This window comes from Corvus cornix, chromosome 4A, assembly GCF_000738735.6.
Source record: "Corvus cornix cornix isolate S_Up_H32 chromosome 4A, ASM73873v5, whole genome shotgun sequence".
Lineage (NCBI taxonomy): Eukaryota > Metazoa > Chordata > Aves > Passeriformes > Corvidae > Corvus > Corvus cornix.
The window spans coordinates 12,651,876-12,663,520 of NC_047058.1; the positions used below are offsets into that span (position 1 = coordinate 12,651,876).

General features: G+C 42.8%; 1 protein-coding gene across 3 annotated transcripts in view; it reads right to left on the minus strand.

Moving 5' to 3' along the window:
- The window catches only part of CHRDL1 (chordin like 1), a 40,591-nt gene extending 29,167 nt beyond the window's left edge, over positions 1-11,424 (minus strand). For 2 of the 3 annotated variants that reach the window (XM_039572201.1, XM_039572199.1), the window contains exons 1-4: positions 10,976-11,424; positions 8,016-8,161; positions 6,191-6,303; positions 2,196-2,289 (exon numbers count right to left, since the gene is read on the minus strand). In XM_039572201.1, coding sequence (XP_039428135.1) covers positions 2,196-2,289; positions 6,191-6,303; positions 8,016-8,112 — 304 coding nt within the window. In that variant the 5' untranslated portion in view covers positions 8,113-8,161; positions 10,976-11,424. The remainder of the gene's footprint in view (positions 1-2,195; positions 2,290-6,190; positions 6,304-8,015; positions 8,162-10,975) is intronic. The other variant, XM_039572198.1, reaches the window with a different exon arrangement.
- Positions 11,425-11,645: the final 221 nt, after the last annotated feature.

Consider the following 11,645-nt stretch of genomic DNA (forward strand, 5'->3'; position numbering starts at 1 on the left):
AGCACCAAATATGATACACATAATCACTGCAGAAAGCAGAATGCAAATAACCCCTGAAATCACAAGAGGCTACGCATTCTCTTTTGCCTAATATTGTTACAGATTCAATTAGGGGAAAAACAGACCTTAGTGGGACTCTCATTTTTAATGAGATAGTGCACAGCTAGCAATGTAATGGCCTGTCATTTGTAGCAGATTGATTACAAATAGACTTTAGGAGCAGCTAAGAGAAGATAATATATCACAATTCAGGAAAGGCTCATTCTGATAATTTTCCATATTTATCAGTTTAAACACAGAGTACAAAATTCCAGCTGAAATCTATGAATAGGAAGAACTTAATTTGATAAGAAGGATTTGAGAGTTTACAGGGGGCCTTACTCTTCCTTACTAGACCACTGTAGAATGTTTTGAAATCTTCATAGATATCATGAAATTTGCAACTCATGAACAAAAAAAAGCCAAAACAGTTCTTTGCCAAGGAGCACTTGAAGCAAAACCAATCAATCTAGAAGCGTTTATGATTCTATAGTAGATACTGTACAGAGATACTAAAAAAAGAATAGAAAACATTCCTGACTGAAGATGCCAATTATTGAGTAGGACTTCTGTGATTTAATTTAAACTGTCAAAAAGTAAGCATCCAGTGTAAGCTGTTTTCCTGTGCTCCCTCAATAATCAGTGGAGAGTGACAGGCATCTCCAGGGAAAAAGTCTTCTCATTCTGGGTAACAGGATGAATCACCCTCATGTTTCCAACAGCTGTAAAGGGCATCTGGATGATTGTCTTGCCAACTGAAGTTTAGATTAGCTGAAAAAACAGACCAGATTTTGGGCACACCAGTACACCAGTCCTTCTTTTGATCTGGAAACAAAAGAACCAGCACCTTACCATTTTACTAAGTTATAGTTGGCCAAAGAAAGCATTCTGCCTTACAAATTTTCTTTCCTAAGTATTAGACCATCATAGATAAAACTCCAGTCATCAGCTGGATGCCAAAGAGTTGGATTTAAAGTTGGATGGGCTCAATCTCATCCTAGGACACCAAAGCAGCATCACAGCATCAGATGAGTTATATGCTAGAAATGGTTCTTCCTTGTCACTGGTTAAAAAAGGCTTCTAGATACATAGATCAGATATTGATACTCAAATCTGATAGAGAGTGCATATAATTGTCGGGGAAGATGAATCCTACCCAAAATTGATGTGTGGATGCCATTTATTATCCAGTAAGTGCAGTAAACACATCCATCCCAGCTGAACAGCAACCTTTTGTGCACTCATGTTCCTCTGCCATTGTGCACTTACTGCCTCCTGCTCACAGGCTTTGGTCAGGGAACAGCTGTTTTCCTCAGACAATTAAACTCTCTGGAGAAAGTCAAATAAAACCCCTTTCTATGATGCTGCATGAATACTCTTTTATAAGTGGAAATGTGGGGTGCCACTAAGACAGACATTTAGGGAAAAGCTCCAGTCAAATCTACCAGCCATTAGGCCATGTCGGGAATGCTGGAACAGGCTCGTGAAAGATCCTGCTTAGTCTCTTTCATACAGTGGCTCTTAATAATGAGCATATAATAAATGTACAGTCTGGAGAATTTACTATACAGTATCCAATTGGATTTATATAGTCATAAACTTCTACAGCACTGCTTCTATGATTTACAACACTCTCTACTAATTATGAAGCCATGCCTGGACCTGAGATGTAAAAGGCAAATGTTACCAGACTGGTTGTACAGTGACACTATACAAATTCATGCTTGCCACAGCAATTTTGAATTGCTTGTTAACAGAGAGCCATTGCAAATAACCATATATTTTGGTCTGCTCTTATGAAAAGCACCAAAACCAGAAACCTAGGAAATTTGTGGGATGGTGTTTTATTGTGATAGAATGTAGAGACAAGGAATCAGGAATGGACAGTCGATGAAACTTCTGCTACTTTCTGCCTGGATTGTAGGGGATTGGCAGCTCACCTGATCCCTTCACAAATCTATATTTCTGATTTCCTAAACAGAAAACACCATGAGAAATACTGTAACTTACTGTAGGACAAGCCTCTCATGACCTAAAGGGATACAGGAGGATGTTTACTTCACAGAAGTTTTCCAGCACAGATATTTAATTTTGTTGTTACTCAGCATATTAAATAACTATTTCAGAAAGGACTACTTGTCACTAATAGGAATTACCTGGGCATCGTGGGCAGCACAGCTGTGGTACATGCACAGGGGAAGCACAGTGTAGACTTGGGCATCTTATTCTGCTGCACAAAACATTTCCATTCTGCAGGTGGAACATAGTACATAGTATTTTAATGAAATGGGCTGTCTTACAAATCTCTGTGTTCTCTATTCTACATCCAAATATTTTTTTAAAAATGCCTTTTTACAACATTCTGGTTTCACTCATACCAAGGTAAGCCCAGATACTTCTATTGCCTTTGAATTTATGCTGGAGGTCAGAAATCCTTACAAACCTTAAAATCAGAGGAAGTGCCTAAAAATGGATGGCAACAATCTCCATTTCTCTTTTAATTTCCATTTGTCTTTTTCTTTTGAGCAGATTATGCTTAGGAATTGCATTTCCAAAACTAAGGCATGGATAAATGGTAGGTCTCTGAGATATCCCCTACTGAGGGTTAGTTCAAGACCGCAAGAGACAATAGCGTCTGTAATTGCTCCTGAAAACGATGGAGAGTCTTTTGTTTTCATTTTATTGCTTTCCCAGTAGACAAAAAACACCAGTTGGTAAGTAGCCATTTTTCTAAGAAATATGAGTTAAGTCTTGGGAATAAGGTTCATTATTCATGTCATTAACATAATATTCTATTTGACCACATCTAAGTTTGATTTATAATTAAAACACAGGGAATTTTCATTATCCAGTGTCTGTAACCAGAAAAGACCATCAATTTCAAATTCCCATTTCCCATCTATAATTCATCCTCTTAATTTACCTCTGAGTTGCTCATGTTTATAGCAAGAAAGATCTTTCAGCATGAACACTGACATTAAGTTATGACTGTAGTTTTAGGTCGTGTCAGGACTAAACCCACTTTATTTTCATATGCCTTCTGGAGCACTGAAATGTTTTCAGTGGATGTGCAGACTTCCATAGACAGCAGATATATAGGCCTTTCTAGTCATCTCTTTCAAAATAATTCATTGACAAGTATCTGCAGACCACAGGCTGGAATCCTACTATTAGATCATTGCTAGCCACAAACTACAGTTGTGCATCTGCTTTGGAAAGAGACACTAAAAATGACATCACCATCTGTTTCCAATGAGAACTGAAATGAAATATACTGATTTTGTAGAAGAGGAGCAAATTTTAGACTGCAGAAGCTTCACAGAATAGGGACTATCCCTGGTCTGCACAGCTCCTTGCCCAGCAGACATGGGAGCCTGTGAAACACTGCTGTAGAAGAAAGGCTGGCACTGCCTGCTGACCTGGCTCCATGTTGCTGACTTGTCCAGTTCCATGACCTCACTCTTTTTCAGTTTAAGTCCTGCGGAATCTCCTGAGGGGAATGTTTACTTTCTGTACATGGTCAACTGTGATAAAATTCTGCAGGCCAACTTTTCTGCTCTGTGCTGCTGGCCAGACTCCACTGTCTGCAGCAGGACAGAACTATTTTAACTGATCTTGTGCTTAGTGAGACTGATCTTATGCCTATATTCACAGTGATATTTGGGAGAGCAACCCCACTGACCAGAGTGGGACTCAAGCACTGGTCAGTCTCTCTGACCCAGGGCCAAAGTCACATTTTTGCATCAGGTACCAAAGAGTGTTGATGCATCTCTCTCCCCAAGCTGGGCTATCAGTGCTGAGTGTGGAGAGCAGTCATTTAACCCTGCAGATATGACTATGAACACAAGCAAAAGCAAAAAGCTGCTGTATTTTAGGAGTAAAATAATGATCTAACAAATTGTGAGTGCTCAAATTTACTTGACAGTAACAGTCAACAGGCTCCACTGTGAACTGGGGGGGAGGAAGGGTTGTAAAACGAAGGGGGAACAGGGCGAGAACACTGAATTATGTATAGTTTTATTCTGGTTTAAGTATGTAAGTTATAACTTGTAAAAATACAATACTATATACACACAAAAACAGGAAAGCTTTTTTAATGCCAGGCTGAATAATTTGGCCTCTGTTTAGTTAATTTGTCTCACCTTTTTCTTAAACATCTGAAGAGTGTGTGCTGGGGGGATGGACAGACAGACTGTTTAGAGACAGAGCAGAGATCTCTGTCTGCTGCCTGGCTGATGTGACTTGTTTTGTGCAGACATCATGCAGATCACAATGTTTGTGGCGAGCAAAGACATTTTGATCACACTGGCCATGAAGACCTCTAGGGATTTTTTTGCTTTTCTCTGCAGTGTGAGGGAATCAGTCGCTGCATCAGACTCTATATAGATCCCTCGCCTACCTGACAGGGAATCATACATGGTTTACACTTAGGTCTCTCTTACTTGCTATCTGTGGCACACTTTACTTTTCTCTTTTATGCTGTCATATTTGGTTTATGGTCTGTGCTTGTGCTATGTCATGACATGTCTAATGCCTTTATTTTGTTAAAATTTTAAATCATTGAGGGATTCCTGAAGGAAACCTCATGAAACTAATGAAGCTTCAGGAGCTTTTATTGTAGGTCAGTGCTCTGAGGACATGACTTTGGCCAGGACAAAGCTCAAATGAGTGGTTGGATGCTGCAGTTGTTATTTGGAATCTTCCTTCCAGACAACAAGAGTCACATCCAAGAGATCCCTCAGCATCCTCACTGCTGAAATAATCCCAGGTTACATTTTGCACCCTCATGGTACACCAAAGGTAAAATATAGCAGACAAGGGAGTAGAGTCCAGTCCACTTCTGAGCTGCATGTACTGGGAACTACCATAAGCGGTTTCATTCTTTACTAAACCTGCTGCCCTGAACTGTCACTTTGTCTTCCGTGCCCAAGTTAAAAAATAAAACAGACTTTTTTTGGAGGCTCATAATGTGTGGGTGTGTGTGGGTGTGCCTGGGTCCCAGCAGTGCTGTTCTCTAGAGGAGCTGACCATGCACTTTCCCATCCCTCCAGGCTGTCTAACAGCTCCCTAAAAATCATCAAGCAATTATTTGTATCCAGATCTCTAGGGCTTCCAGTTAATTTTTTCCCACCCAAGACACATCCTTCCAGTGATTTAATGAGTGTTTTAATCCACACAGACTCTGAGGGAGTTTTCAACTTTGCATATACGTCAACAAAAGTTGACTGGATACTCCTTTTTGCTCTAAACAAAGATTTTCCTTTCTTCCTACTACATTGGTTTTTCTCGCACAGCTGCATTCTGCAGCCAAACTTGTGGGACTACTGTTAGTGCATCTCTGCACTGAGTTGTAGTAGCAGATTCCCTCAGAGCAAATGCTGCACAGGGGCCCAGTATTTTACACTTGCAGGGAGGGAAAATAGCCAGGAATACTTTATTCTGCATTAAATACAGCAGACAGAACTCAGCATCTGGAGTGTCTCATGTGTTAGTGATTAAGATCGCTTATTGTTTATTTTAAAGTACTCTAAGGGACATAAACTGCCCTCATTTTTGTGCCTCCCCCCAGCCATATATGACATACTATGGGGATCTCTGACTGCTGTGTTTTTGCATCAGCCATCAACTGATAGGAGCCCTTTCATGTTTTATCCAATTCTCTCTGCTCCCCATAACCTTTTCTCATGTTTCATCATCTCGTTCTTCTTTGACTGACTTTTACTAACAGCTACATCCAAGCCTGTTCCTTCAGCACTTTAGGGCAGCAGATGCTTTGACTGGAAGATGTTGGCACTGTACACAGATCAAAGTACCAAATTCAGGTTCAGCATAATTGTCCATATTGGTGGAACTGCAAGGATTATACTTAGGTAATAGGGCCTGATCTGTCAAGATGTAATGCCCAGCATCCACAAAGCTTCTGGCTAGTTAAGGAGCTGTTTTGTCTATGCTATGTGAGTATTATTTGCCAGTATTGGCCTTCTCTGTTAGTATTTTCCCTTCACTAGGATCACCTGCCTTGATTTCCTGCAGCATGACCAGGACCCATGAGTGAAACAGGTTTGGGCTTTGTCAAATTGTAGCTACAACGGAAAGGATTATAGTCAGTGAAGCAAGTAGAAGTTGTAGGATAATAACTCAGCAGTCCTACCTCTGAGCAAAGACAATTAACGCAGTAAACAAGGCCATAGGGTTCTAGATAAGGATGCCATCTTTCTCCTACACGGTACTTCTTATCTTGGAACACACAGTATGTATCTGAATCTGTAAAACAATAAAGAATTGAAAGAGCTATGAATGAAAATTTCCATTCCATGCTTACAAAGTGTATTTAGGTGTGCAGAGTTTTCTGTAAACTAGTTTTTCTTTTCCTGGAGAATCACACAACAGAAACACCCTTAATTTCACATGCTGTTTTTTCTAACCTCCCAAATCAAAATAAATGACATGGCCTCCCATTCTTCCAAAACTGCAGCTCCTGAAATGATGATAAAATGGCTTTCATACAGGTGACTTTATCCTTTCACCTGTTTAGGTAAGAAAATTAAAGTGCCCGATCATTCAGGCAGGCTTATAGGAAACAAAACCTTTTCATTGCAAAACCAAAGCAATTGGTCCAACTGAGGAAAATCCCAGGTTGTACTGCAGAGAGATGCTGAAATAATTGATGCATCAGCTTTCAAAATATTTTAAGATCTTTTTGTTCACTAAGCACTTTTGATCTTGCAGTTGCAGATTTGCAGAAATCCACATACCTGTCAGACATTGTTGTCCTGTCTCTCCCTGTCACATTGAAACCTTCAATCTCTACAATAAAAGAGTGTTTCTCATGTGATTCTGTGTGGGAATTCCTTTCTGTTATCTTAATGATATCCAAATTCAGTTTCATCCATTACCCTCAGTATAGAAGATGCTTCAGGATATCTTAACAAAATACTCATCTTCCATGTGATAATCCAAGCCAGGGACATTCTTCACATTTACTGGGCTAGAAGAAGCTATCAAGAGCTAGGGACTGTTAGTAGAAACTGTGATCTGCTTTCCCTTCACACAGAAGCATGACAAATGAAACACATGATACGAAAAAGCAGACAACTGGAGTCTGGTAATTTCTCACACTGTTCTTTCTTTGAACAAGGTTCCTTCACACTCACTCACTTCCCTGTGGGTGAGATCAGTGGGGCAGAGGGCCTTTCTGGAACTCACTCTTTTTTTTTTTTCTCCATCTAATTCCTTGGAAGCAGAAGCTGCTGAGACTGAGGCTAAAAATTTCAATGACTTCTCAAGGGCAAGCAATGTCTTTTGTAAGAAGGAGGCCAAAACCCAGCCTGTGCAGGTAGGGAGAGCATTCCAGAGATCTAGTAACAAGGCTGAAGCAGTCAATAACTCCTTGACTTACTTGGGTAGCTATTCCTCCATGCCATGATTTCTGAAATGTGTTAACATCTCCCACGGATGACAGGCTTTGCAGAAACGCTCCCTTTATTTTGTTTGTATTCTTTTCAATTCTTCTCATCAAGTTTTTGACAGTGCTTAGACTCTTAATTTTCTCAAGGGATGTACCTAATCCAGTTCATATGAGGTTGTTTTTACAACACAAGAGAACAGTCTTGGACGAGCTTTACACTAGCTGAAAACTTCAGCACAATAGTCTTACACATGGGACAGATTCCAGATAATCTGTCAGATGTTTACAGAGGTTACTAAATGGAATCAAGCACACTCTTGACTCAGGATATTTGAAATAAAACAGATTCTCCAACTGATGTGTTATGTCCTTTACAATGCACTATAACCTGTACAGCTTTAGGAAAATGTACCCCAAATGTGGGTGTGACCTGATTCCACTAAACACAGGATTAGAAGGAGGAAGAATATTAGAAGGTTTAGGACATTCCTTCCTGAACCACATCTGAAAATAGAAGGAAAATGTCTAATTTAGGTGAATGTGACAGCTTTGTTTGAAGTCTACTTACGTTTTATTTGTTCTAGTTTACCTCCATCTATGAAAAGGAGGCAGAGCACACCAAAAAAGATAAAATTAAAATCCTCCAATATCCACTTTCTTTTCATCTTTATCGTCAAAAGGAAAAGAAAGAGCCTCCAAGTAGAGAATGTTGAGCTGTTGGGAAAAAAATACTAAATTAATTAAAGTAAAATCTTGTAAGATACTTAATGATTTCATCCAACACACAGAAATCCTAAACTGCCAGGACAAAAAAAATACGTCTGTATCATGCATCTACCTTTTGTGGAAACAGCTTTGCCTTCAGATCATTTAATTTCTTGAAAAGGAGACACATTCCTATTCATGAAAGCTGAAAACTGGATATTCCTTCTAAAAATGTCCTTATTTTATTTCCAAGCAATCTGGCAAGTAAGCAATCTAAATTCTTAAAAGTTCTCTTTCCCAAGAAACTAGTTTGAGAGATGTTCTTGTAGAGCATCACTTTCGGATGTATCTTTGGTGTCATTTTTAACGTTTGCTTCATCCTAAAGTTAACCTTGGGTGTCCCTGGAGTACTGGCCCTGCACTGTGGAAATCCTGGGTGAGCCAGTGGCCCTGCTGCAGCCAGTGGGAGTTTTCCTCACCACATCTAATAGGCTCCCACCACTGTTCAGCTCGCCCCTTCGCCCCTCTCCCAACCACTATTGTTCTGGGACTGTGTATAATTAATTTTTCTAGAGTTAACCCTTCTGCTGCCTTGATAGCTGAGAGCAGAATGGGGGAATGACTTGTCATCTTCATTCCTGTAGATCTTTAATGTCAAAATCTTGCATGTGGGGCAAAGCTTAATGTATTCTTCTCTGTGTGGTGCAGAACTGGTATCATCCTTGCTGCCTGTGCCATTCTGTTTATCTTTTTCTGGTTTTTAACGAGTGAATTATTTTAGGAAAATAATTAACTAATTAACTAAAGTAGATTTTTTTTTAATAAACCCAACTTAAGATTCTACTATTTTTATGTGTCAATGTTTATGAGCATTCATTACAAAAGTGTTATCTTCCCAGAGTGTACTTGTCCATAACTTACAATGTTGGAAAGATTTGGGTGTTATTTTAAAAGCCTTGATATGGATTTGCTATTGGTTTTACAGAAGTTTAAAAAACACAAAAAGAGTGACTATTGGAAAAATGAACAGTCTGTTTTGTAAACTAATTTGGCCTCTTCAGATCTCATGTAAATAACAGAACTGTACATAAATACGTTCAAACTCTCACATAATCAAGGCAAAAAGAATAATTTATATATGTATATTGAAAATTAAGTGGTGGGTAACTCAAAGAAATGAAACAGTAAGTTAAGAAGCCCTTAAAATGAAAATCTTCCTATTAAGACTGTTGAGACCTAGGATACTGTAACAAAGAGTGTGTGATCTGATTTTATCAGCGGCTTCATTGCCTTTACTGTTCAAGAATTCTCTGTATTCCCAAACCGCAACCACAAAGGACATCTTCCTTAACTAATCAAACCTGTGCCACTACTCTGTACTCAGTAAGCTCATTCAAAACAATGCAAGTTGCCTCTGAAAATGTTTTTAAAAAAGCATTCTTTAAAGCACACTCCCTATTCAGTAACAAAACATAACTTTCCATTTATTTTGCAAGTTGAGAATAATATTTCAATTTCAGAAGAAGAGTTTAAGTAATTTTTTCCTTTCAGCATATTCAAATCACATAGGACATTTTTGAAGCCAAACATCCTTTTAAAAACCTGTTTAACATGAAAACTTTATAATTTAGTCCCAGGACATCATGCATGCACTGAGAACAACAGTAGCACATCGCTGGGGATAGCAGAAATGTGAATGTTTAAGTATTTCAGCCTTCTTAGAGATTGCTTAAGCAAACAATAATTATAAATGGTGCATGATTATCCTTTGTGCAGCACTTTATCTGTTAGCTACGTTGGTTAGTTGGAACAGAAAGGCTCAGAAATCCACCCATTTCAAATGTCAGGTCTTCAAAAGGAAGAATATTATAAAACTTGGACTGCTTGTGCTCAGAAATGCTGCACAGTAACATGAGATGGTGGAGTTAATAACAGAAATGGGATGGAGACTTTTGATGTCTTTCTTAATTCTCTTTAATTTCTGTATTGTTGTTACTCCAAATATAAACACATACTTTTCACTATTAGCACACTCCCTTTATTTCCCCAAAGGGCAATATCCTAAAAATATTCCTGGATTTAAATAATCTCAGTTAGGATTAACCTGTTAATTATTGGTGTGTTTTCTGCGTTGTAGAAACAATGGAGGTGATCCACATCTTACATGAATTACTTAGTGAAATAAGGCAGATGGGGCTCTGTTTAACGCCTCGCCCTCCAAAGAGCCCGGTTTGGTAACTACAAGAGGCAATGTCCGGCCTCGCCACGTTTTACTATTAGTGAAAAAAAAACCGCAAAAAGCAAAAATGGCAGTGCCGAGGGCAGCTGGCAGAGGCTGCGAGGCGCGGGGCTGCGGCGATGCAGCGGCGGGGACAGCTCAGCCCCGACGGCCGCGCTCCCCCTCCATCACCCGCAGCGCGAACCCTCTCCCTCCGCTCTTCCCGAGGCTTTATCCCTGCGGCGCGTGCCCCCGCTGCCGTCGCGGGGTGCCTGTATGCGGACGGGTCTCCCGCTGAGCCGCGGTCGGAGGCTCCCGGCTCTCGCAGCTCTGACAGAACAGCCGCCCCTTGGGCGCCGGCCCGGGGAGCGCCCGCCGCCCCGCCCGGGGCCGGGACGGGAGCTCGGCTCGGGGCTGCCCTCCTGCGCGGGGCCGGGCGAGGTGCCGGCGCTGCCCCCGAGGGCGGCGGGACATCGGCCGGCGAAACGGGACAGACGGAAAGCCCGGGACGCGATGGGCTGTCTGTGCCGCGGCCTCGGGCGCAGCTCCGGCAGCGGGAGCGCGCCTTCCCCGGGGCCTCCCCTCGGACAGCAAAGCTCACAAACCTGGGCCAGGGCTGGAGGCCGCTCCGCTCGGAGACCGCCGCGAACAGCGCTCGGGCTGGGGCAGTCCCGCAGCTCCGCGCTCCGCTCCGCCGGGGTACAGGGGCGCTCCGGCCAGGCGGCTCCGCTGCTCACTCACATTGCCATAATCTTCTCCCGCGACTTTTAGGTGTCCCCTCCGGTTCGGTGGTGAGGGGGCAAGCAGGAGACCGACGGCGTCCTGCCGCCGCCGCCGCCAGCCCTCGACCCCCGACTGACGGACGGGAGCGGAGAGGGAGAGATCCGCTACGCCCGAGCTGCGGGGCCGCTGCCGGGCGGGCGCTCCGGAAGGTCCCGGTCTGGGGCACCTGTCACCGCCTCCTGCTCCGGCGGGGAGCGTAGCGAGGCCCCGCGGCCGGAGGATGCTCGGCGGCGGGTCCTGCCCCGCAGCCCTGCCGGCAGCGAGCGGCGGCGGGAGGCGGGGTGAGCAGGTCCGCCTCCGCCCCGGCCCCCTCCTCGCCCGCCGCCCGCGCCCGCCGCCCGGCACAGCGGCGTGACTGACACGGCCGGGGTGGAGCCGCTCCGCCATGGGGGGCCGCGGAGAGGGGCGACACCGGACACGGGGCTCGGAGTCCGCCCGCCCTCCGGGCTGCCCTCCCGCCCGCGGAACCACCTGCGGGCCGCGGGACTCGCA